Source organism: Scyliorhinus canicula, chromosome 15 (genome assembly GCF_902713615.1).
Source record: "Scyliorhinus canicula chromosome 15, sScyCan1.1, whole genome shotgun sequence".
Classification (NCBI taxonomy): domain Eukaryota; kingdom Metazoa; phylum Chordata; class Chondrichthyes; order Carcharhiniformes; family Scyliorhinidae; genus Scyliorhinus; species Scyliorhinus canicula.
In genome coordinates, this window is record NC_052160.1 from 94301455 (window position 1) to 94328568 (window position 27114).

Consider the following 27114-nt stretch of genomic DNA (forward strand, 5'->3'; position numbering starts at 1 on the left):
ATGGCGGCTTTGGCGATATCCTCCTTGATGCAGTCCCCCCGCATACTGGGGGACCCACTGGGCGTCATAGGAGAAAAGTCCAAGGCACCTCTTGAGGGCCCTGGGACAATGAGGGAGAGGGAGGGGGTCCGGGTCAGGCCCCAGGACCCCGTTTTCCACGACATAGCCGAGGATGGCTAGTCTGGTTGTGCGGAAAACGCATTTCTCCTTGTTGCATGTGAGGTTGAGTTTCTGGGCGGTTGGCGTCGTGGTCCTGCTGGTCGTGGCCGCAGATGGTGACGTTATCCAGATACGGAAATGTGGCCCGCAGCCCGTACTGGTCCACCATTCGGTCCATTGCTCGTTGGAACACCGAGACCCCATTCGTGACGCCAAAGGGAACCCGGGGGAAATGGAAGAGGCGGCCATCTGCCTCGAACGCCATGTAGTGGCGATCCTCCGGGCGGATTGGGAGCTGGTGGTATGCAGACTTCAGATCCACCGTGGAGAAGATGCGGTACTGGCCGATCTGGTTGACCATGTCTGCAATTCGGGGGAGGGGGTACGCATCGAGGTGCGTGAACCGGTTAATGGCCTGGCTGTAATCAACCACCATCCGAAACTTTTCCCCGGTCTTGACGACCACCACCTGAGCTCTCCAGGGGCTATTACTGGCCTCTATGACTCCCTCACGTAGGAGCCGCTGGATTTTGGCTCTAATGAATACCCTGTCCTGCAGGCTATACCGCCTGCTGTGAGTGGCCATGGGTTTGCAGTTAGCAGTGAGATTAGCGAAGAGTGGAGTGGGGTCGATTTTTAGAGTCACTAAGCTGCATATAGTGAGAGGGGGTAGGGGTCCACCGAAGCTGAGTGTGAGGCTTCTAAGATTGCATTGAAAATTGAGCCCGAGTAGGAGGGGGGTGCACAGGTCTGGGAGTACGTACAGCAGGAAATTAGAGTAGCTGGCGCCCTGTATTGTTAATGTCGCAATGGTGTGCCCTTGTATTTGAACTGAGTGCGATCCCGAGGCGAGGGAGATAGTTTGCCGTGCTGGGAAGATAGGGAGCGAACAGCGTCTTACCAGGTCTGGATGAACGAAGCTCTCGGTGCTCCCGGAGTCGAAGAGGCACAGTGTCTTGTATCCGTTGACCTGAACGGATATCTTTGAGCTTCTGAGGTGCTTTGGCCGCGACTGGTCCAAAGTGACTGCGTTGAGCTGCGGGTAGTCGGTGGCTCGATCAGCAGTGCTGGACTGGCCCCTTGATGACTGTCCGCGGAGGTCGTAGTCGTCGAGGTGAACATCGGGTGATGGCCAAGATGGTGGCCCCCGTTGATCGCACGTGGCGGGCGATGAAGAAGATGGGGTCCAAGATGGCCTCCCCGTGGATCGCACATGGCGGGCGGCGAGGAAGATGGCGCCCAAGATGGCGGCCCCCATGACTCGCACATGGCCAGCCGCATGGGGGAGGATTGCCAAGATGGCGGCCCCCATGAGTCACATATGTTGGGCGGAGGCGGAGGCGGTAGATACGTTGCAACATTGCGGGGTCTGCAGGCCTGCGCGTTGGGGGAGCGGTTGTTCTGGATAGCGGTAGAGTTGGAGGGTTTAGATTTAGACAAGCATACCTTAGCAAAATGTCCTTTTCGACCGCAGCTGCTGCAGGTTGCATTGCGGGTCGGACAGTGCTACCGTGGGTGTTGGGGCTGACTGCAGAAATGGCACGATGGCGCTCCATAGTGGGCGGATGGCCACGCGGCGCAGGCCTGAGGCAGTCTCTGGTCGGGGGTCCACGATGGGGTCGCGTGGTCAGCGGGGAACGAGTTCAAACTTTGAAACGCGACCTCCAGCGAGGTTGCTAGCATTACAGTGTCCTCCAAGTTCTGGGCCCCTTTTTAGAGGAGACGCTGGCGCACGTAGTTAGACCAGACCCCTGGAACATACACATCACGGACAGCGAGTTCCATATGCTGGGAGGCAGTTACAGCCTGAAAGTTACATTCCCGTGCAAGAGCTTTTAGATCGCACAGGTAATCCTCTAGCGACTCTGCGGGGCGCTGGCGGCGGGTAGTGAAAATATGCCGTGCGTAAACTTCATTTACAGGCCGCACGTATAGGCGGTCGAGTATAGCGAGGGCTTCGGTGCATGAGTCAGTACTATCGAGTTGCGTAGAGATGTGATGGCTCACCCGTGCATGTAGGAGACTGAGTTTCTGCTCTTCAGTAGTAGCGGAGGTAGTCGACATAGCCAGGTAGGTCTTGAAGCACCGAAGCAAGTGTAGAAAGATTTCCTTTGCTTCTGCGGCCTGCGGGTCGAGTTCTAAGTCTATTAAATTGATGTGACCATCAATTCACTCGAGACACGAGAGGAAGTAAACTGTGGCTTTAATAGACTTACAACTGAGCCTGCCTGTGACCAGAAGAACTGAGGGCAGACTCACAAGACCGCAGCATTTTATACTTCTGGTAGTGGGAAGGGCCATGGGCGGAGCCATGGGCGGAGCCACGGGTGGAGCCCTGTACAAGCTCCTCATCTCCCCCTGTGGGCAGAGCCGCACAACGGCTCACAGACGGAACCCACAGGGACACAGTAATACGTAGTGTGAATTAAGCATTATACATTCACCACAGTCCCTCAGTCATGTCATGGGCCCACTCTATACACCGAGGTCGAAGGTTTATTTCATGCACAAGGAACCAAGCGATTCCACTTCGAACTGCGAGAGCAGGTGCTAAGTGCCAAACTACAGTCTCATTAAATTCCTTCTCCCTGTGGCTGCAATTCTCCAGCTTCAATGTGTCCATTGAAGGCTGCAGTCAAAGCCAAAATCAATGGTACAACAGAACCCTTCCCCTCCTCCCTCTGAGCCAGGATAGACAATGGGCATTCGTTGTTTGGGTGTTTGCTCTGGTATTGCAGTCCTCGACACCTTCTGCAACAAACAATACTCCCAGAACACCAGAAGTTGTGTAAAGTAATAAAAACAGAAAATGCTGGATAAAATCAGCCGGCATGGCAGCAACTGTGGAGGGAGAAACAGAGTAAACGGGCACGATTCTCCCAATCGGCGACAAATGCTCCTGCCAGCCGGAAAAACCAGAGTGATTTCTGCTGGCGTTAGGAGTGATCCTGACATGACATGCAGGCGCTCCTGTTATTTCTAGGAAGCATTTGAGAATAAAGAGGGAGGCTTTTTTTTAGAACTGTGGTTAGAAAACCACCCTCTCTCCTGAGTTAATGGATCCCATGGAACCCGTACAGTGCAGAAGGAGACCATTCGGCCCATTGAGTCTGCATTCACTCTCTGAAAGAGTAAGCTACCTATACCTACTCCCCTGCCCTATCCCCATAACCCTACTAATCTGCACATCTTCAGACACTAAGGGACAATTTAGCATGGCCAATCTACCTAATCGGCATACTTTCGGACTCCTTGCAGAGCTATACAAAAAAATAAGCTTAATACCCCTTTGAAACTGCCTCAACCTGTCAAACAAAAAGCTTTTGGGAGGCAATGGTGCATGAAAAGGAATGTAAACAGTGCAGTTCAAAGTTTTTAGCCTTCTAGACATACAATCTTCAATATTTTAAAAGGCAATGAAATTGATCATGAGCAAAATATTTCAAAGGTTTCCACCACATGAAAGGGGTTACCTTTACCTTTATCTCACTGAATTTGGCTTACTAACAGATGTTTTAAAGGGTTGAGGGGTCCAGATGGGAGCACTTTAACTTTATCAAGAGGGAACTTTAATTTTGAGATACGAACTGCCTGTTTATAGGGTTTAAAGGCTGCAGATGGGAAGAACAACCAAGCGACCCCCATCCCAGGAAAGACCCCTGACCTGAGCCCCTCTAGCCTAGCACAAGCCCCCTGACACCTGATGATATTATGACAACACCCACCTCCCATGAAGCACCCTGCAGGCCATTGTGGGAAGGGTACTCGCCCCCTTGTCACTATTCAGAACAGAAGCCACCAGGAACCCTTTTGTATATACTCACGCCCATCGGGGTTGGAGGGGGGAGTGGAAGCAACACAGGAAGCTATTGAATCAGGCTTCCAACCCAATAATAGCATTCGCATGAATGCTGATGAGCTCTTTGCATGTTCCTGCTGGCCCTGGGCAGGAAACCCATTATGGCCTACGGGGCGGGCCAGTTGACTGATTTCGGCCCAACATTAGATTCAGGGACCATTGCAAATCCTGCAGCTAGCAGGCGGCCCAGAGAATCCTGGCAAATGTTTTAGTTAACTATGTTTCTCCCTCCAGAGCAGCTATCTGTTTATCCAACATTTTCTGTTTTCAGTTCAGATTTCCAGAATGTGCAGTGTTTTGATTTGCATTGTGTGAAGTAAGTTGGCCTTGCACTATCTGTTGAGATCAACTTATACGAGTGTCAGATGTACAGTGGGATAGCTCAGTGACCATGTCACTGATCATAATATCCACCTAATTAGAGAATGCCAAAGGAAACAGAAATTGGGTCATTTTTAATTAAAAAGGAACTATCAGCTTCAGTGAAAGCAATGGCTTTGTCATTCAGAATATTTCAAAGCTGTAATCTAGCATCTAGCTCATTCCACAGGGCTGTTCCCTCTGTCCTTACATCTAATGATGTTGTTCCCATCATCAGTGACGTGACTTAACCACATGAATCCAAAATGCCTGCAGCTTAATCAGATGTCTGTTTTCGAACAACCATAGCGGACCACCTAGATTTGCACTGGGATGGAGAGCTCCAAGCAGTAGGTTGATGTACCATCAATTGAACGGGAGACGAGTTGCTGAACAAAAGCATGGCTTTAATATACCAGATGTTAAGCCCTGCAGTCGATTACAGTAGAAGGACGACCGCTGGGAGTACTGGGTATTTATACCCGCCCTGGAGGCGGGGTTAACTCAGCCTCTCGGCCAATCGGGGAGCCGTCACATGACTGGTCCGAACCAACCGGTCGAGAGGCACATGACCGACCAGGGCCAATGGTAAGCCGGTGTTCTGCACCAATGACAGGCAGCTATGCTAATCATACCACCACATTCACCCCTTGCGGAGAAAGAAGCCGGGGGGGGGGGGGGGAGAACTGGTGGTATGAGTAGTAAGGAGAAAAAAAAATGTATCCTTGGCTTCCCACTGGCCCAGACATTTAGCAACAGTACATAGTGTCCATACAATGTCCATGGTGGTGTTGAAGTTAAATGGACTCGATCAGCCTTTCCGTTGCCCGTGACGTCCTGGCAGACCGCCGCAGGGGCGTTGGTGACGTTGGTTCAGCCGATGGTGGTGGTTCAGCTGATGTCCTGGACTCCGGGAGCGGTGGTCCTTGAACTGTCTCCGTACCCCGGGCTGGTGATGGAGACGCCATGGATGGGGAAGGGGTGGTCTGGGTGGGGCGCTGGGGGAAAAGGGGCAGGGGGAGGGTCTGTGGTGAAGGGGGGGAAGGCCGCACGCCAGCGGGTGCCAGGTCCCGGCGGGAGACCGTGTCCTGCCGACCGTCGGGGTACTCCACATACGCATACTGCGGGTTAGCGTGGAGTAACTGGACTAGTTCCACCAACGGGTCGGACTTGTGCACCCGCACATGCTTCCGGAGCAAGATGGGTCCGGGGGCGGCCAGCCACGTCAGGAGAGGGGATCCGGAGGACGACTTCCTGGGGAAAACTAGAAGGCGTTCATGAGGTGTTTGATTAGTTGTTGTTCAGAGGAGGGAGCGGATGGAATGTAGGGCATCGGGGATAACCTCTTGCCATCGGAAAATAGGGAGATCTCTGGACCGGAGGGCCAGTAGGATGGTCTTCCAGATGATACCATTCTCCCGCTCGACCTGTCCGTTACCCCGGGGGTTATAGCTGGTCGTCCTGCTAGAGGCAATGCCCCTGCTGAGCAGGAATTGACGCAGCTCGTCGCTCATAAAGGAGGACCCCCAATCGCTATGTATGTACGCGGGGTAGCCGAACAGGGAGAAGATGGTGAGGAGGGCCTTAATGACGGTCGATGTGGTCATGTCTGGGCAGGGAATGGCGAAGGGGAAGCGGGAGTATTCATCGATCACCGTCAGGAAGGAAATGTTGCGGTTGGTAGAGGGAAGGGGCCCCTTGAAGTCAATGCTGGGACGTTCGAAGGTGCGGGATGCTTTGATCAGATGCGCGCGCTCGGGGTGGTAGAAGTGCGGTTTGCACTCTGCGCAGATGTGGCAGTCACGGGTTACTATCCTGACTTCCTCGATGGAGTAGGGCAGGTTGCGGGTCTTTATGAAATGATAGAAACGGGTCACCCCTGGATGGCAGAGGTCCGCGTGGAGGGAGTGGAGACGGTCTATCTGCGCGCTGGCGCAGGTACCGCGGGACAGGGCATCAGGAGGCTCATTGAGCTTCCCAGGACGATAGAAGATATCGTAGTTGTACGTGGACAACTTGATCCGCCACCGCAAGATCTTCTCGTTCTTAATCTTGCCCCTCTGTGCATTATCGAACGTGAAGGCTACTGACCGTTGGTCTGTGAGGAGGGTAAACTTTCTGCCGGCCAAATAGTGCCTCCAATGTCGCACAGCTTCGACTATGGCCTGGGCTTCCTTTTCTACTGAGGAGTGGCGGAGTTCCGAAGCCTGGAGGGTTCTGGAGAAGAAGGCCACGGGCCTGCCCGCTTGGTTCAGGGTGGCCGCCAGAGCTACTTCTGATGCGTAGCTCTCGACCTGGAAGGGGAGGGACTCGTCGATGGCACGCATCGTGGCCTTTGCGATGTCCGCTTTGATGCGGCTAAAGGCCTGGCAGGCCTCTGTCGACGGCGGGAAGGTCGTGGACTGAATGAGGGGTCGGGCCTTGTCAGCGTAATTGGGAACCCATTGGGCGTAGTAAGCGAAGAAACCCAGGCAGCGTTTGAGGGATTTGAGTGTATTGGGGAGAGGGAGTTCCATCAGGGAGCGCATGCGTTCGGGGTCGGGGCCTATCACTCCGTTATGCACTACATAGCCGAGGATGGCTAGACAGTCGGTGCTAAACACGCACTTATCCTTATTGTAAGTTAGGTTAAGGAGTTTTGCGGTTTGGAGGAATTTTCGGAGGTTGGTGTCATGGTCCTGCTGGTCGTGGCCGCAGGTGGTGACATTATCGAGGTATGGGAAGGTACTGGGCGCTGTACCGTCTGCTCCAGGTCACGACGGGTTTGCAATCGGGGGTGAGATTAGCAAACAAGGAGGGGGGGTCTACTTTGAGGGACGAGAGGCTTCAGACAGTGAGGGGGGGTATAGGGCCGCCAAATTGGAAGGTCAAGCTCTGCAGGTTGCACTGGAAGTCCAGTCCTAGGAGTGCCGGTGCGCAAAGGTCGGGGAGGATAAGGAGTTTATAATTTTTTTAAACCTTCCCCTGGACCGTGAGGTCCACGATGCAGCACCCGGTGATGTGGACAGAGTGCGAACCTGAGGCTAAACCGATTTTGTGTTTTACAGGCAGGGAGCGCTCAGCGTCTTACCGTGTCAGGGTGTACGAAGCTTTCCGTGCTCCCAGAGTCCAGCAGGCAGTCCGTCTCGTGCCCGTTGAGGTGGATTTGCGACGTCATCTTGGCGAGCATGCGTGGACGTGACTGGTCGAGCTGAATGGCGGCGAGCCGTGGAGAAGATCCATAGTCGGCGGCGGCGGCCGAATAGGTGCTGGCAGGACCTTGTGTGCCAGTCCAGGATGGCAGGACCCAGGACCCGCACGTGGAGTTGGGGCCCCAAGATGGCGGCGCCCAGGACTCACACGTGGGGTCGGGGCCCCAAGATGGCGGCGCCCAGGACCCGCACGTGGCGTCCGGGGCCCAAGATGGCGGCGCCCGCAGGACCCTCGTGGTTGCTGGGGGCGGGGTTAGCGGTGCCGGCGGGCCGATCGGAGCGGCTGAGAGCGGGGGCAGAGAGGCGCGTAGGCCGGACGCAGGGGCCCGGGGGCGGGGGGGGGGGGGGAGATTGACGCGGTGCACTGGAAGGGCCTGGAAGGGCCCGGAGGAGGAGATCCCCGGTCGCTGCGCGGCACAGCAGCGACCAATTTGGCCTGGCAGACTGTCGAAAAATGTCCTTTTAGTGTATCCATGGCCACGTCATATTCCTTTTCTTCCTCTATCATCGCGTAGGCCGCCATGCCCATGCTGGAATGGAGAATATGATGTTTCTGTGCCATGGTGGGGGGGCTGCTTGCGGTCGCCAGATAGCTATCGAAACACGCCAGCCAATGCTTGAAGATTGCCGATGCGTTCGGAGTTTGCGGGCTGATGCGGATGCAGTCGGGCTTGATCCGGAGCTCCATCTTCAAATTTCTAGTATATTAAATTGATGTACCATCAATTGAACGCGAGACGAGTTGCTGTACAAAAGTTAGGCTTTAATATACTAGATGTTAAGCCCTGTGGTCGATTACAGTAGAAGGACGACCGCCGGGAGTACTGGGTATTTATACCCACCCTGGAGGCGGGGTTAACTCAGCCTCTCGACCAATCGGGGAGTCGTCACATGACTGGTCTCAACCAACCGGTCGAGAGGCACATGACCGACCAGGGCAATGGTAAGCCGGTGTTCTGCACCAATGGAAGGCAGCTATGCGAATCATACCACCACATAGGTTCTTGTGGTATTTTTGAAGGATAGGCTTGCAGGCCACGAAGGTACAAATCGAACAAGAGCTTTATTGGAAAAGTGTCCCAATGGGCTGCTAGGATAGACTGCTCATCTGCCCGCACAAACGGCCGGTGATGTCATCAACACATCATGTGACAGGACACTTAAAGCGACCTTGTTCCAACTCGGAACAAACATGAATACACAACAGTGCTGAGTTCAAAACTCACCACAAAACAAAGCAGGATTCCTGCAATGTTTCTCCATCAGAGAAATGCTCTAGTTAATATTTTATAAAAGGGACACCTGAATTGTATGCAAAAGGCACCTCTTCCTTGTGACTGGAATACAAATAGCATGCCGAGACCTCAAACCTCATTTATTATCTCTGGCATCTCCCACGAAGGAAGTTGGCTCCGTCCTGTTCAAACTGGTGGGCAGGGACTCACCACCACCCCTCCCCTGCTCGAGGATAAATAAATCGGCAAGTCGCCCGTCAATATTTCTCCTGTCACTGGCAGGGGCCCCCTCCCTGGGTAAAACCCAAGGCCCACGCTGCCAATTACTTTTTTTTCATAGAATTTACAGTGCAGAAGGAAGCCATTCAGCCCATCGAGTCTGCAACGGCTCTTGGAAAGAGCATCCTACCCAAGCCCACAGCCCCACCCTATCTCCATAACCCAGTAACCCCACCCAACACTAAGGGCAATTTTGGACACTAAGGGCAATTTATCATGGCCAACCCACCTAACCTGCACATCTTTGGACTGTGGGAGGAAACCGGAGAACCCGGAGGAAACCCACGCAGACACGGGGAGAACGTGCAGACTCCACACAGACAGTGACCCAAGCCGGGAATCGAACCTGGGACCCTGGAGCTGTGAAGCAATTGTGCTAACCACAATGCTACCGTGCTGCCATCAAGTACAGACTTGATGGAGACGAGCCAGCAGCATGTTCCTCCGCAGCTTCCCATCAAGAATATGGGCAGAAGCTCCCCTCATGCTAACTGGCATCAATTATCGATGGTGGTTTAGTCGTTTGCACTCTTGCTTCATACTCGGAGGTTGTGGGTTCCAGTCCCCCTCCAGAGCACAATATCACAACTGACACTCCGACTGGCGCTGGGGGAATGCCACATTGTTAAAAATGGAAACTTTCAGATGGGATGCCCTTGCTTCCCTCTGACTAAAAATACTAAATCAGGTGATTATCATGTTGCTGTTTGTGTGATCTTGCTAGAAGCAATTTGGGTGCTGCCATCCAACTTTGCAACAATGGGCTGAATTCTCCGCCAGCAGGATCCTCCATTCCTCCGACAGCGCACCCCGCCAGCAGGTTTCCCGATGACATGCTCACAACAGGAAATCCCATTGGCAAGCAGCAGGAACAGAGAAACAGCAACAACACGGCACCAAGGAATACGGAGCTAGGGAGACGGAGAATTCACCCCAGTGACTCTATTTCATTGCAAAATGCTCTGGGGCATTCTGAGGTTGTGAAAGGTGCTCACGTTTTACAGCTCTTTCAATTTTCTTTCTTTTGGTGGATCTGAGGTGCACAGACTAGATCAGCTCAGCTGTGTTAGCGTTTTATAGTGGCTCCTTGTGGGGTAGGCACCTTGTTAAGTGGCTTGAAGCCTTTCTTACCTCTCACCTTTCTCAAGCTATTTTCTTCACCTGCCAGACATCTGTCACTACCTAGTCAAGTGCACTTGAGATGATGACCGACTGCTGAGGTCTATTGATCTCTGATGTTCCGCTTTAGACTGGCCGCTTTACAGTTGTGACTTCAACCTTATATTAAAGGCCCAAATGATTTTCCCATTCACGTGAATACCAAGACCCACCATTCCTCAGTGAATTTTACCTCGATACACTGATTAACGGAAGCAACTAGTCAGGGAATTATGCATTAAATTGACACCAGTACCAATGTCCTGACTTCCAATTTCCATTCATCCATCATTCCTGTGCTTGCTGAGCTACATTAACTCTCAGTCCGGCAACATTTCAAATTTACATTCCCTCCGTGGCCCAACCTCTCCCCTTTTCTGTAACCTCTTCTAGCTCTACAACCAACCACTCCTCCAATTGTGGCCCATTGGGCATTTCCATTTTCGTTCACTGCACCAGTGGTAGCCATACCTTCAGGGGCTGGTTTCGCACAGTGGGCTAAACAGCTGGCTTGTAATGCAGAACAAGGCCAGCAGCGCGGGTTCAATTCCCGTACCGGCCTCCCCGAACAGGCGCCAGAATGCGCCGACTAGGGGCTTTACACGGTAACTTCATAGAAGCCTCCTTGTGAAAATAAGCGATTATTATTATTATAGTTGCCAAGGCCCTAAGTTGTGGAATTCCCTCCCTAAATCTCTCTCACTCTCTCTCTCCTGCTCGGAGCCACGCCTCACAACCTGCCTCTTTCATCTGCCCAAATTCCTCTTTATGGGACTCAATGTCAAAATCTGCTTGATTTGCTGATATTGTGATCCTGTGAAGCACTTTAAGGCTTTTTATGCCTTTAAAGGCACTAAATAAATGGATGTTGTTGTTGTAGTGGCTTGCAATAACAAGGCAATCATTAAAAATGTACTTCATAGTCTGGTCTAAAATATCTGTGCAGTTGTTGATGTCTCTCGTGACGTTGGATTGATTTAAGGTCTCCTTCTACTGTTATCCATTTCTTCCCTGATCCATTAAAACTAACACTGGAGAAAACATATGGAACTAATAAGTGGATGATTGAGAATATTGTGTGGTCCCTCCTGCAGTCCTCCCCCCCCCCCCCCCCCCCCCACAAACCCGACCCCTGCCTGTCTGTTGGTGCATTCCAAAGCCATGAGCTGGAACCAGACTCGGGATAGAGCACAGTCACACAATCCTCTCAGCTTCACACTCAGAGAGCTGTACGCTCCCTTTTACAGTCGCAGTCCAGGACCATCGCAAAATGATGGGGACGTTGACCCAGTACCTCGCTGTGCTCTCAGCCATCGTTCTGACAGTGCAAAGTCAGTCCACGTTCACAGAATACATTGAGAGAAGGCTGTCTGCTTTCGAGGTATGTCTTTTAATGCTCGCTCGTCATGCTGTTTCTGGTCTGCAAACGAGGAAATGATTAGAATTTTTAAAGTTTTATCGGCTCTTGGTCTCCAAGTTTGGAATTAACATTTACTTTCCCCAGCTGTCGATGCTTCTTTTAAAAAAAGAAAGACTGCATTTTCTCTGCTTCTTTGAGTGAATTCTTGAGTAAACACTTTAGGATTTAATTCCTGGTCGACCTCTGGTTCGTGTATTTGCATGCTATTTTAAAAGCACTCTGAGCCCATTTAAGCAAGCAAATGCATGCATTGAAAAGCACAAAATGGAACTTTCTGTATGAACCAGAGCACTGAGGTAATTAAACTCCTCTGAGTGATTTCCAATGATCATAAGAATTCTCACTCATGGAATTATGCAGTGGAGAATCAAAATCCTTGAAGGAGATCTTGAAGGAAGTCCAACGTCATCACATGAACCGATATGATAGCACTGCGCAAGCACAGTCATGTAAGTAAGTGTGTGTAGCCACGGACCAGATGTAATACACAAGGCATACTGAGTATCATTGATTCATAGAATAGAATGACAACAGTGCAGAAGGAGGCCTTTGGGACCATTGAATCTGCACTGACCCTCTGAAAGAGCACTCCACCTGGGCCCAATCCACACACTATCCCTGTAACCCCACCTAGGGGCAATTTAGCATGGCCAATCTACCTAAACTATACATCTTTGCATGTGGGAGGAAATCGGAGCACCTGGAGGAAGCCCACGCAGACACGGGAAGAACATATAAACTCCACACAGACAGCCACCGAGGTCGGAATCGAACCTGGGTCCCCGGCGCTGTGAGGCAGCAGTGCTAACCACTGTGCCACCGTGCTTTCAAATGACAAGATGGGTAATCTCAATGTAAAATAACCCATAACAGCTCAGTTTTTAAATACTGCACAGATAGCGGCAACATGTGTCTTATTTTCTAAAGTTTTTGGATGGACTTTAATGCGAGTTAAAATGAGGTGAATTTTAATTGATAGAATGATTAATGGGGCTGAGCTAAGGACGTTTTAAGATATTTATTATGTCATAGGTTGCATCTGCTGGCCAAGATTTGTTCTGTTTAAACTTTAACGCGTAAATGAGCTGTTCAGTGGTTGACTTGGTAAACACACTGCCTGGTGTGATTTGAGCTAAAACAGATGGTGAAGATTCCCAGTTGCCTCCCCAACTGCGCTGGATTGCTGGTGTTGACTGTGCAGTTAGCCTCAAGCCTCCTGGGCTAGGAAGGAGAATATCAGCCAAGATTCCCAATCCTGGCAATTTTTCAGTGACTCCGACTAGATGTGCTTTGAATGAGAACAACATTGAGTTTTGCTGTAATGCCCTCACAGTTGAATAGCCCATCAGTGACCAGGCTCATGAGAAAGGTAGGCACTTGGGAAAAGTAATGGACAGCTGTTCGTATCAATGGCAACGTACCTCAGCATAGGTGAGTATCTTTAATCGGGGACAGTGCTGGGATATCTGATTCAAACCATGTTTGGGAATTCACTGGAGACAATCAAAATCCCAGGATAATTTTGCTTTTAGCTTGTGTACCTGCTAACCCTTGCAGTCATGGATTACTTCAGTAACTTAAAAGTCTGACGTAGGTCCAAGGTCTGATGTATAAAACCTGTCAACGGATAAATGCAAATATAACGAGCACCCTACCCACTCCATCAGATCATTACCCCAAGTGGAAAATGTGCCCACTCTACCCCATTCAGCTCACCATCTCCCAACGACCCCCATTGCACACCAACCCCACCTGCCACCCCACCCAAACACAACCCACCCTCGTCATTAATGCACTCCCACAACTCTCCGGTTCATGTGGACAATCTGCACGTTCTAATCCAGTTAATATTCCTCTTCTCCTTTTCCACCACTCAGACTGACCCTCTTCTTCGTCCCTCACCACTTCACTACCAGAATGCTCACATTCTGACTCCTTATTCTCCCCTCTTTGATCCTTGTTCTAAGCCGGAAGGTCGAGGAGTGATCTAATAGAGATCTTAAAAAATGATAAACTTGTAAGGATGTAGACTCAGAGAAACCATTTCCTCTGGCAGGGAGTTGAAAACATAAGGACTTAATCTTAAAGTTGTCATAATATACATCTATGTATATAATGGAGTGCAGACAGGCAGTGATTGACACACAGGATGACCAGTAAGCACACAGAACACTGCAGCCAATCACCAGACAGGACACGATCACTATAAAGCCAGACGGCACCAGTTTTCCCGCACTCTTGGGATCCAGCCTCTGAGACAGTCAGAGCTCGTGAGCATAGCCAGTGCAAACACCATGTGGTAGTCAGTTAGTCTGGTCAGGCTAGTCTCAGGTCTCCAGTCAAGTCAGCATAGTGTCAACCCACAGTTGAACATGTAAAATAGTTAGATGTTAAATAAAATCGTGTTGCATCTCATCAAGTGTTGGAAATCTGTCTCTCGCTACACTGCATCAAACGCCTGCCCAACACATCAAAAGTTAGAATCAGGCCATTGAGGTGTGAAATCAAGAAGTACTTGGCATACAGAGGGTAATGAAACAATCCCCAAAAGGTGCTGGATTCTGAGACAATTGGAGCTTTTAAAACTGCGAGCAAAAGACCTTTGTCTGATAAAGATATCAAATCACTTCATTGTTTTAGAGACATGAGTTAGATCATCCTAAACGCAATCGAATACAAGCCAAGATACAACCTGGTCTCATATTTTAACTCTTTCAGCCCGAGTATGATTCTGGCGAATGGCCCTATGTTCTGGAATTCCCTTCCTTAACCTTCATACCTGTCTCGCAACCTTAACATCTACCTCGCTGCCTTGGTTTTGGTATCATATTTTATCTGATAACACTTCTTGGAAGCTCTTTGGGATATTTGCCTTGTTAAGAGCACTATTGAAACACATGTTGTTGTTGTTGCATTACCTTCTCCCTGAGGTATGTGCAGTGCCCAAAAACGATCACAGTTCTCTAGTTGAGGCTGACCAAAACTCTCTACAACTAAAGCACATTCCAAGGTCTTCCTGTTTGTATTGCAACCACCTTGAGATAAAGGCCAACAGTCCATTAGCTTTCTGGATTGCTCTTTGTGCCTGCGCATTAACGTTTAGTGTGAACCTGAATATCTAGATTGTTCTGCCTGGTCTTTCATCATTTGGAAAATATTCCAAGGGATTGTGTTTGCATTTAGTGGATGACCTCACATTTCCTCATATTTAACGATACCATCAACAGTTGTGCTCATTTAATCGATCTGTCTATATTCCTTCGAAACTTACTTGTCCCATTTTCACATTTTGCTTTGCTTCTTCATTTAATCTCATCAGAAAACTTGTACTATTCGCTAATCCTTCATTCATATCATTAACGTACATGATGAAAAGGTGATCCCCTGTCTGGATCAGTGGGTAATGCCATTTGTCACATCCAACCAATCGGAGCACTTTTTTTTATCCCTATTCTCTACCTCCCAAGCAATTATCAGTCCATAATCTTATGGTTGGAATCACCACACGTTTGAGGACGGTGAAATCCTAATCTGATCCATCAGTAGAAGGCATTGATTAGGCAGGGTTGCCTACCCACCTGGAATGGTCCAAAAAATCAATCAATCAATCAATCAATCAAGCAATCAATCGACGCTGCCTGCCCCCCGCAGCACCCTGTGGCAAAGACGCACAACCCTCTGTGAAGAAAGTCCTCCTCATCTCAAATTGGCTCCCTTTGTTTCTGGGTCTATTCCCTCTGGTCTTAGATTCTGTCATGAGGGGAAACATCCTCTCATCATTTACCCTGTTGAGCCCCTTAAGAATTCAATACTTTTCAATGAGATCACCTCTCATTCTTCTAAATTCCAATGAGTACAGTCCAACCAGTTTAACCTTTCCTCATAAGACAATTTTGCCATTCCAGGAATCATCCTAGTGAACCTTCTCTGAACCGCCTCCAATTAAATTATATCTTGCTTTCAATAAAGGGACCAAAATTGCTCTCAGTGCTCCAGATGTGGTCTCAACAGAACCTTGCACATTTCAGCAAGACTTCCCCACTCTTACACTCCAGCCCCCTTGAAATAAGGGCCAACATTTCATGAGCCTCCCCGATTACCTGTTGCACCTGTGTGCTAACTTTATGTGCTTCTTGCACAAGTACCCCCAAGTCTCTTTCTTTTGCAGCTTTCTGCAGTTTTTCTCCATTTAAATAATACTCTGTTCTTTTTTTTCTCCCTTCCAAAATGAACAACTTCACATTTTCCCACATTATACTAATTTGCCAACTTTGTGCCCACTGACATAACCTATCGGTATCTCTTTACAAACTGTTTGCTGTAAGCTAGCTAAGGAAAAAAATGATTAGGATACTGAAATAAATGTTCAAACGTTTTTGCTATTAGTTATAAAAATATATTGGAGAGGGGAATGAAGATTGTTTGAATGGTTATCTATTTGTGTAAAAGTGATTTAACTTGACAGTTGGCTGTGAGAATGTGGGCCTCTCTGATAATGGACTAGTCATCATGCGCGTCAGCCGGCGTGACGCTTGGCGCGCGGACTTAGTGACGGTTGTTAAGCCCGCGATGCCGTGCTTCACGGGGCCCCGCTGCTAGCCCCGCCCGGGGGGGAGAATCGGGTCCTGGGAGGGGGCGCGGAGGCTGCCGTGAAACACGGCCAGTTTCACGGCAGCCTTTACGACTCGCCGCATTTGCAGAGAATCGCGCCCATGGGGTGTAATTCTCCATCCCCCGGATGCCCAGAATGCGTTCTCTGGTGGGACGGAGAATCGGGGGTTGGGGGAAAGTCGGGATTGTCGCCGGGTGCTGATCCAAACACCATGCTCCGACTCCCTCCTGGCGGCATGAACAAGGTCTCCCCCCCCCCCCCCAGGCACCCCTGTAATAGGGAAACCACCCCCACAGGGCCCACTGTGATAGCGACATCCCCCACAGGGATCCCCTGACTAAAGTGACCCCCCAGAAAAGAAACTCCCGTCTGGAAGTTTGAGGGAAGACCAGACAGGTGCTGTGAGAAGCATTATAGCTGTAACTTCCCCTGCAGCTCCATATGTCCATTCCTCCAAGGACAGCACCTGTGCCTGAGTCTTGTCCCCACAGAACTATTAGCTGCAAGCCATTCATAGCTTTTTAGTAGTGGTCTCTGATTAACAGATCATAAAACCATCTGCAGCTTTCATCCATTCATATCCTTTCATCATATCCATCCTAAGTGTTTGCAAATATTGACCACATCAAAGAGAGGTAAGTACAGTGAAACCACACACTTGAGTGATTGGAATGCAATTATAGACCACTAAAATGGCAAGCAACAGGAAGGTCTGGATCCTGCTTGCGGATGGACCGAAGGTGTTTTACGAAGCGGCCACCCAGTACACATTTAGTCTCTCGAATGTAGATTAGACCGCACTAGGAGCAGCAAATGCAATAGTCCAGATTGAAGATGGTGCACTTAAGCGCTGCCTCACTTGAAAAGAGTGTTTAGGGCCTGAGATGGTGAGCAGGGAGGAGGTAAAGGGGCAGGTGTTGCACCTTCTACGATTGCGTGGGAAGAGAGTGAGGTGTTGGGAGTGAATGAGGAGTGGACCCGGGTATCCCAGAGGGAACGGTCGCTGTGAAATGCTGACAAGGAGATTGAGGGGAAGATGTGTTTGGTGGTGGAATCATGCTGGAGTTGGCCAGTAGTTCTGCAAACTCCACCACTCAACTTTGTTCTGCCATTCACACATTTTAATCTCTTTATGTGCCACTATCAGCACCCTTCTTAGCCTTAAACACTGCTATTTACATTCCTTTTCTCTTCTGTCCCTAACATCTTTGTCCATCTTTACCTAACACTGGCCCCATCCAGCCCCACTATCCAGCCCCACTGCTCCAAGTCCCCTTTCCAGTTCTTTCTAGCTTTGACCTGAAACCATGATGTGGAGATGTTGGCATTGGACTGGGGTGAGCACAGTAAGAAGTCTTACAACATCAGGTTAAAGACCAACATGTTTGTTTCAAACTCGCGCTTTCGGAGCACTGCTCCTTCCTCAGGTGACCAGACTATTAGAATCACAGAGAAAAAGTAAATCAAAAATGGTTGATCTCTGCTCAGACATCTGAAAAGATTAAGAAGCTACAAACTTCGCTACACCAAAGCTGGCAATGGAGGGGTGCCGGATAATAGCAACAACCATCAAAGGAACCAAAATTTAAAAGAGAGCTAACATTTCGAGTCCAGATGGCTCTTTGTCAAAGCTAAAGAGAGCAGATTTTGGAGAAAATAGCATCAAAAGAAGCTTGCCACACGCTCTGCCCGGAATGTTCTGGAACAGTGCTCCCTCAACTCTGAGTAGCAAGTAAAGTAACAAATACCCTGCAACAATTAATTCAGAGCAAAGCAATTTTGTAACGCCTCTTGCAAAACTCGTAAAGCAACAGGCTGAACTCAGGGTTACCTTGTTTGAAAGGGGGGGAAAGAGTAAGGTAGTGCTAAACTCCTCATGGCAGATTTGTGCTTACGCAAGCCATCCCATAATAAAATGGAGGGAGTTTTTGGCACCATGGGACAGTATGATGAAAGTTGGACGCTCGAGTTCATTCACTGAAATTTTCAAATACTTTGTCCAGGTGAACAAAATTGCGGCCGATATAGTAGCCCTGACCTTTCTGAGCAAGGTGGGGAGGGGGGTGGAGTCTTTCAACTCCCTGAAACGTTTTGTGCAACCAGAAAAAACAGGTTTGAAAACTTATGGTGAGATATTTCAGGGCCATTTCTCATTGAAATCCTTGGTCATCGTGAGAGGTTCAGCTTCCATAAACGTAACCAACAAGTGTGTGAATCAGTCACACATTTCATAGCTACTTTGCAGGAATTGGTTGAACACTGTGAATTTGGAGATGTCTTGAACGACACCATTAGAAACAGACTTGTGTGTGGGTTAAGTAGAGTAACTATCCAGAAAAGGCTGTTAACAGAGAAAAACGTACACTTAAGGAAGCCTTTAAAAGTTACAACGTCTATGGAATTAGCAAGCTAAGGAAGCACAACAATTAAGCCCGGGAACTAAATCCATGTAATGTTAGCTGAGGACCGAACACAGACACATGTTCGAAATTGCCATCGATGTGCAAAAACTGGGCACACAACAACTGATCGCTGGGGTAAAGATGCAAGGTGCAAGAATTGTGATTTTAAAAAGGGGAACATCAAACGTGTAAGTTGAGGAAAGAAACAACAAATTGCAAATAAAAAACAAGAACCACGTGTGCAAAATGGGAAACCGAATAGAGGGAAAAAGACCATGCGGTACAATAAAGGCACGAGAAGGGACCAGGGTCACAGTCAGATAATGTACTGTTGTTGAACCTACTGGTCATTGCAGGCACAACAAACTGTTACTGGGCCACTCCTTTACTGGGCGGATGGCTAGTGAAAATAGAGGTGGACACTGGAGCAGCCATTTTGTTGGAACCAGATACTGTTTGCCAAGAGAAACTATGACAAATCACCTTAAAACCCTCAAAGAAAATGCTCTAAACTATACGAGAGAAGTGATTCCGTTGAAGGGCCATATCGATGTAAAGGTTGGCATGGTAGAACAGTGGTTAGCACTGTTGCTTCACAGAGCCTAGGTCCCAGGTTCGATTCCTGCTTGGGTCACTGTCTGTTCGGAGTCTGCACATTCTCCCCTTGTCTGCGTGTGTTTCCTCTCCAGGTGCTCCAGTTTCTTCCCACAAGTCCAAAAAGATGTGCGGTTAGGTGAATTGGACATTCTGAATTCTCCCTCAGTGTACCCAAACAGTCGCCGGAGTGTGGCGACTAGGGGCTTTTCACAGTAACCTCATTGCAGTGTTAATGTAAGCATACTTGTGACAATAATAAAGATTATTATCATTATTATCATTATCTAAACGGACAGACTTAGAACATAGAACAGTACAGCACAGAACAGGCCCTTCGGCTCTCGATGTTGTGCCGAGCCATGATCACCCTACTCAAACCCACGTATCCACCCTATACCCGTAACCCAATAACCCCACCCCTTAACCTTACTTTTTAGGACACTACGGGCAATTTAGCATGGCCAATCCACCTAACCCGCATATCTTTGGACTGTGGGAGGAAACCGGAGCACCCGAAGGAAACCCACGCACACACGGGGAGGACGTGCAGACTCCGCACAGACAGTGACCCAGCCAGGAATCGAACCTGGGACCCTGGAGCTGTGAAGCATTTATGCTAACCACCATGCTACCGTGCTGCCCCTTGTTCCTGCACTTTGTTAAAGGTAACTATCCAGCCCTAATGGGGAGGACCTGGCAGGAGAGAATCAAACTAAACTGGGTAGAGTTAAATCTCATATCAGATGCCAAAGTAGGCCCAACCCGAAATCCTAAAGGAACAGAAAATGGCAGCTGCTGAAAACGCTCTAAAAGCAGCTGCGGTCAAAACTCAGACTAGCAATGCTGGGACCAAGACAACAAAGGCTCAATATACTGTAACAAATGTGGTTCAGGTTTGAGGAACAAATAGAAGATACTAATGAATGTTTTGACAGAAATGAAGATCAAAATGTACTGAAAAATTCTGTGATGTTGACCAGAATGCAGTTATGTGCACGATTTGTAAATTCCGGATCACAGAGGAACAAGAATTTGAGGGGTATCTCAAAATGCCTGAACATAAGAAAACTCTCAAGTTCATTGCCAGAACATTTAAGTTGGAAAAAGAGCTGCTGACTGCCTTCATGCATCAAGGGTTAACAAGAATAAAAAGATTGCTGATCGTAAACAATCGCAGCAACCGGAGCAAAAGGAGCCAGCACAGAAACTCATGAAAGATGTTTGTATGGGGGTTGCTCCAGATGACCAAATGAAAAGAACTTAGAACATACAGTGCAGAAGGAGGCCATTCGGCCCATCGAGTCTGCACCGACCAACTCAAGCCCTCACTTCCACCCTATCCCCGTAACCCAATAACCCCTCCTAACCTTTTTTGGTCAGTAAGGGCAATTTATCATGGCCAATCCACCTAACCTGCACATCTTTGGACTGTGGGAGGAAACCGGAGCACCCGGAGGAAACCCACGCAGACACGGGGAGAACGTGCAGACTCCGCACAGACAGTGACCCAGCAGGGAATCGAACCTGGGACCCTAGCGCAGTGAAGCCACAGTGCTAATCACTTTTGCTACCGTGCTGCCCTAAAAGAGTTGGAGCTGCTCAGCGTGCAGTCTGCAACACGAATATTCCTTCCCTATTTCACTCTGTCCAATGAACATTCCAACAGCGAGAAGAATTACCATAACCTGACTTTGCTCAACAACCCAACCTTAAAGGCTAAATTTGATATGTTCTTAAAGGGCAAGAACCCTTTTGGAAACCAAAGAGAAAATGCTGGAAAATCTCAGCAGGTCTGGCAGCATCTGTAGGGAGAGAAAAGAGCTAACGTTTCGAATCCAGATGACCTTTGGCAAAGGTCATCTGGACTCTGCTGAGATTTTCCAGCATTTTCTCTTTGGTTTCAGATTCCAGCATCCGTAGTAATTTGCTTTTAACCCATTTGGAAATCCTCAGGAGCAACAACTTCAACTGGTGAGGTTAGGTGTTGCATTCCAGAAACAAGACCTAAAACGAAAGGGTGAATGCAGCCAGAATGAAACCTCAAGGGAAAAGACGCAGGGTCTGACGGAGACACACCACAATCTGGAGAAGGCACCACAGAGGCTGTGCCACGAGATTCAGGTAAAGGAGGCCTTGACATGCAGGCTGGAGGGGCAGCGGTTGGCAACGACTAAACAGATTGACAGCCTGGAGCTAGAACTAAAGAGGCTGGAAATGGAGCTTTAGCGAAGTCGGAGACCTCCAACAGCTGCAGAATGCCAGCTCCACCTTACTCCAGCTAAGATCTATCCTGGGTGTACCACACTCAGTAATACGAGTGAAAGTTCGTAGCCTCGTAAGTTAAAGCTCTGAAAAAGCAGCTGAACCAGATTTTGTGATGTGAGAACACGGTTAAACGCCGTGTTGTGCAGAAAGGTCGGGAAGTATTGGAAAGGAACTATACCACCAGTGAGAAATGGATACCTGCCACCATCTTGGCATAGAGAGGACCAGTCACCTACACTGTCCAAACCCAGGATGATGTAGTGTGGAGAAGACACGCTGAGCAACTTTTAGAAAATAGAACTAGTTTGCCAGAGACAGAGTCAACTGAGAGTCCACAACAAATTGTGGCAAGTAAAGACCTAGACATTTTGAGAACCGGACAATACTGGAAACATTTGTGGAAGACATTACCCCAGTTGGGGACATTTCAACACTGAGTCAACCTGCAAACACGACATCGACTCCAGTTGAGACAACTATAGTGACATCCAAACTAAAGCAAAAACACCAGAATTTACAGTCAACCTGAAAACGCAAATGCCTGAGGTTCACTGATAGCCAAACAGAAATTGATGTCCTCCGAAACTAACTTATTGGAGACTGCTGTGTTTATAAATTGTTCATATTGTAAATTTTGGTTGTTAACACTAGATTGTGTTTCATTGCAGGCACCTCTAATGTAAAGGGAGAGGAAAGTGTTGTTCATTCATGTTTGTTCCCAGCTGGAACAACGTCACTTTAAGAGTCTGATCATGGTGATGTATTGATGGTGTCATCAGCAGTTTGGGCAGGCTAAAAGTCAGTCTATTCTAGCAACCTGTGAGAAAACACGTTTCCAATAAAGCTCTTGTTTGTTTGTACTTTCATTGTCTGCAAGCCCATCCTTTAAAAATACCACAAGTACATATGCAACAGCATTTTGAAAGTTACTCACTGCATAAAACAAATTCTTCTCATCACTCACTTGATGCTTTTGCTAAATATTTTAAACCACTCTCCTCTCTCTGATCATTGATCCTCCTTCCTATTCAAACAAGGTCAAGGACTCGATGCCGAAAAAGTAGGGGTGTGCCTTAGGGTGCAGGGGGCGGGGGGGGGGGGGGGGGGGGGGGGGACATGGTGGTGGGGGGTGGGGGCAATTGCAGAATCTGAAGATAACTAAATGGTCTTGAATAAAATATTTGTTTCCACTCCAACAGGGAAATAACAACAACCCTTTCTCTTTGACAATGTTCCATAGATGCAATCAGAATCATTATCAAATAGAATTTGACACCAAATCACATTCGGGGATATTAGGAAAGATTATCAAGTCTTGGAGGTTGGTTTCAGGGAGAATCCTAAACGTAGTGAGAGGGGTAGAGAGGCAGAAATCTTTAGGGAGAAACTTCTAGAGTTTAGGGCCTAGACAACAGAGCTACCATCTGTGGAGCGTTGAAAATCTAGAATGCAAACGAGGCTAGAATATGAGGAATGCATAGATTTCAGGGGTGGGTGGTTACAGAGACTAGTTCGGGGCCATAGAGAGATTTGAAAACCAAGATGAGAAACCTAAAATCGAGGCATTGCAGGATTGGGAGCCAGTGTAGGACATTGAGCATAGCGTTGATGGAGGAAGAGGACTTGGCGCGACTTAAGAAATAGATGAGAGTTTTAGATGAGCTCAGGTATAAGATGAGGGTATAAGATGGTTGGCCTGTCCAGGAGAGTTTTGGAATAGTCATGTCAAGTTATAACCAAATAATGATTAAATTTCAACAGCAGATAAGCTGAAGCAGGTGCACAGGTGTATTAATCACTTGATCACAATTAAAATATAGATGGCAAATAGTAACGAACCTCTGTCTGTTTCTTGGACAGGATCGGATAGCTGTCTGGTATGATCAGACGCAGAGGTACTCCACAGAATACAGAGAATTCAAAAACCAGATTCTTGCTCTTGTGGATGGCTTGGATAAGGAAAGGGAAGAGCAAAGGCGCAGCCTTGAACTGGCAACTTCTCGTATCGAACGTGTCGAGCGAGAGATGGACTACCTAGAGACCAGAAATCCAGCACCAGCCTGCGTGGAGGTAGACGACATGTTGATTGGGAAAAGTGGTGATAAAGCTTCGAAAAAGAAGAAACCTAAGCAAGTCAAGTTGGCAGGTAAGAGATAGTTGATAATGGGTCACAGAATGAAAGTCGCAGCAATCACAAGCAATTGAATTCTTGCGTATTCATTGCTGTTTTTTGAAACACTTCCAGACTTCCCAGCAAGTGGTCACTGAAAGCCCCTGGATGGTTTCAGAAATAAATAAATTGCATTTGTGTAGTGTCTTTCACAAACTCAGAATGTTGCAAAGTGTTTCACAGTCAAGTTTGAATTGGAGGCACCCTTGTAATGTTAGTTGCACAGTGTGAAGCTGCACCAGGAATGATCCAAATGGAAAATCTTCCGGGGCCCCTCCAGCCCACCCCTCAGAAATTTGAGTTGACCTCAGTTATGTCAGCCCTACCGAGCCTTGGATGTGCAGCAGCATGGTCTCAATTCCCCAGGAAACAGGGAAGAGAAGAATCAGCCAGGGTTTCTCTCTTATTCTCTGTGCAGTTAGCATTGTTTGAAAGTGTTTATGTGGTACAGGTATAAAGGTATGTGTGTACAGATGTAGTCATGTACATTGTTTTTAATTTGGCCATCACTAATTGCACTAGTGAAGGTGGCAATGAGCCACGTGCTGGAACTGCCACCATTCATTGATATGGTATATCAACAGTGCTGATAGGAGCGAGTTCTAGGTGTGGTGATCACAAGTTAACCAGATGCAACACAACTGAGCGACCACTAGAGGGAGCACGGGAGAGCCATATAAATACATCAGGACAGGAAGTGAACACACTCTTCACAGCAGGGGGGCTGGTAAGCAGGACACACGGCAAGCAAAGCTGGTAGTTAGCACTGGAAGGTAGTTCTAGGTCGAGCTCTGGAAACTGAACGAACCCACAATAAAGCATCTTCTCCACACTTGAGACTGCGAGCTTTATTAAGACACGAGGAACAACACATGGTACCCAGGAGTGATTTCAGACGCTTATGACAGGACAACTCAGCTGCAGATACAGAAAGCACAAAATGGCATGGAAATCTCATACTGGACATTTGACTGGGGAAGACATCGCTAATTCGAGGATGTGGCATGGATACCCACCTCAGCTGGACACGACTGGTAATGTAAGAAATGTCTGGAAAAGGTTCAAACAAATGTTCGATTTTTATCTCATAGCTAATGATGTTGCAGAAGCCTCAGACAAAATTAAAATAGCAATTCTCATCGAAGGGCCTGTTAATAGGAAAGTGTATAATGGATTTAAATACTCAAAAGGTGAAGACAGGAACAGCTTACAAACGTTACTAAACAAATTTGAAGAGTACTGTGAGAAATTTGAACAGCAAGGCATGCTCACAGTCCAACCTGCACAGAGACTGAGTGATGCAAAACTTTAAAAATCACAAAAAGATCAGGAAATCGCGAATGCACAGTACAGATCAAAAAGAAGAAATAACAGGAATTTTTCACAAAGCCAAAACGCTGAAATCCAGTCCAGATCAGAAAGAAAAGGTAACTTACAACTTTTAGAAAGAAAAAACGCTGAAATCCGCGATAAAATGGCGTCGGAGCACATTTTGCAGTCTATGGTAAACAAAGAACTACAAATCGCGTCTGCGCATGCGCCGGAACCGGAAGTCGCGCGTGCGCCGGAACCGGAAGTCGCGCATGCGCCGGAACCGGAAGTCGCGCATGCGCAGTTTACAAAAGATCGCGGCGCCGATCGTTATGCGCATGCGCAAGCCGCGCATGCGCAGTCAAAAAAAGTCTTCGTCGCGGACCGTCATGCGCATGCGCAAGCCGCGCATGCGCAATGGACACCGAACCGCACAAGGAAAGAAAGCCGATTTGCGCATGTGCAAGTCGTTCCTACGCGTGACGTCATGACGTCTGAAAATCCTGACCACGCCCACTTAAAAGGGAAATGCCCGAAAATTGAAAACAAGACACTTAAAGTGGTAAAACCAAATTTTCTTGCCTCAGAACACAGAAAAACGCCTGAACTTAAACCAACAGTGAAAAACAACTTGCACAAAACCTTGGAAAAAGCTGCCTTCACCACACACAGTGAAGCGAACAAAAAGAATTCCGAAACAACAAAAGATGATTTGTTTTTCGACGATTACCTCTCAGACCTGACTGGGTCAGTCGGATATGCTTATCACAGCATCAGCGACACGGTCGCAAAGCACAACACGAACCAACTCGTGGTAGATGAATCCAACCAAGATGATTTGGTTTTCAAAGAATACTACTCAGACATGGCTGAGTCAGTCGGATATGCTTATCACAGCATCAGCGACACGGTCGCAAAGTTCAAGACGAATCAACTCGTGGTAGAAGAAGCCAACGAAGATGAAATGGGTTTCAAAGAATACTACTCAGACATGGAGGAGTTATTTGGACATGCTGATCACAGCATCAGCGACACCGTTGCAAAGCTCAACACGACTCTACTCATGGTGGATGAATCCAACACCATGGTGCCATGGCAGCTCGTCGATACATTGGATGACAGCAATACCCAAGACGAAGACGACGCCACACAGAGAGCACAGGAAGACTCCACGGAGCGAGCGATGACAGGCTCCACAGTGCGGGTGATGAAAGACGCCAACAGGGATGCAAGCAAACACTCCCGGGCGGACACCAAGCATGAACAAGACCATGAAGGTAAACCCGCTGTACCTGAGCAACCGCAAGCAGACTATGAAAGTCCAACACGCTCACAGGAACAAGAAGAAAAAGCAGACTATGAAAGTCCAACACGCTCACAGGAACAAGAAGAAAGAGCAGACTATGAAAGTCCAACACGCTCACAGGAACAAGAAGAAAGAGCGGACTATGAAAGTCCAACACGCTCACAGGAACAAGAAGAAGACAATGCACCTCTGCCCACTGCATGCGAAGACAGTGACAAGGTGCTCGCACTCGACGTACAGGATCACAGTGAGACTGACAGTTCTCAGCTTGTCTGTACCGAAGCACAGAGCGAAAACAGTGACAAGGTGCTCGCACTTGACGTACAGGATCACAGTGAGACTGACAGTTCTCAGCTTGTCTGTACAGAAGCACAGAGTCGGGCCACCCAACAGTCCAGAGAGACAACGCCAAAAGAAAACATGCAGATTTTGACTCCAGAAGAGGAGCACCTGGAGTCCACAGAGACAATGCCGAAAGAAACCATGCAGATTCTGACTCCAGAAGAGGAGCACCTGGAGTCCAGAGACATCAAACAAAAAGAAACCGTGCAGATTTTGACTCCAGAAGAGGAGCACCTGGAGTCCAGTGAGATAACATCAACAGAAATCATGAAGATTTTAACTCCAGAAGCGGAGCACCAAGAGTCTAGAGAAACCACGTCAACTGAAATCATGCAGATTTGGACTCCAGAAGAGGAGCGCCGAGAGTCCACAGACACCACGTCAAATGTAATCAAGAAGACTTTGACTCCGGAAGACGAGCACCAAGAAAGCAAAGATGCGGAATCCA

The 27114-nt window shown here is 48.3% G+C and overlaps 1 protein-coding gene across 1 annotated transcript in view; it reads left to right on the forward strand.

The window, feature by feature from the left end:
- The window catches only part of LOC119978522 (olfactomedin-like protein 3), a 61436-nt gene that overhangs the window by 23737 nt on the left and 10585 nt on the right, over positions 1–27114 (forward strand). The window contains exons 2-3 of the mRNA XM_038820222.1: positions 11489–11622; positions 23398–23683. Of these exons, the coding sequence (XP_038676150.1) occupies positions 11512–11622; positions 23398–23683 (397 nt within the window). The 5' untranslated portion in view covers positions 11489–11511. The remainder of the gene's footprint in view (positions 1–11488; positions 11623–23397; positions 23684–27114) is intronic.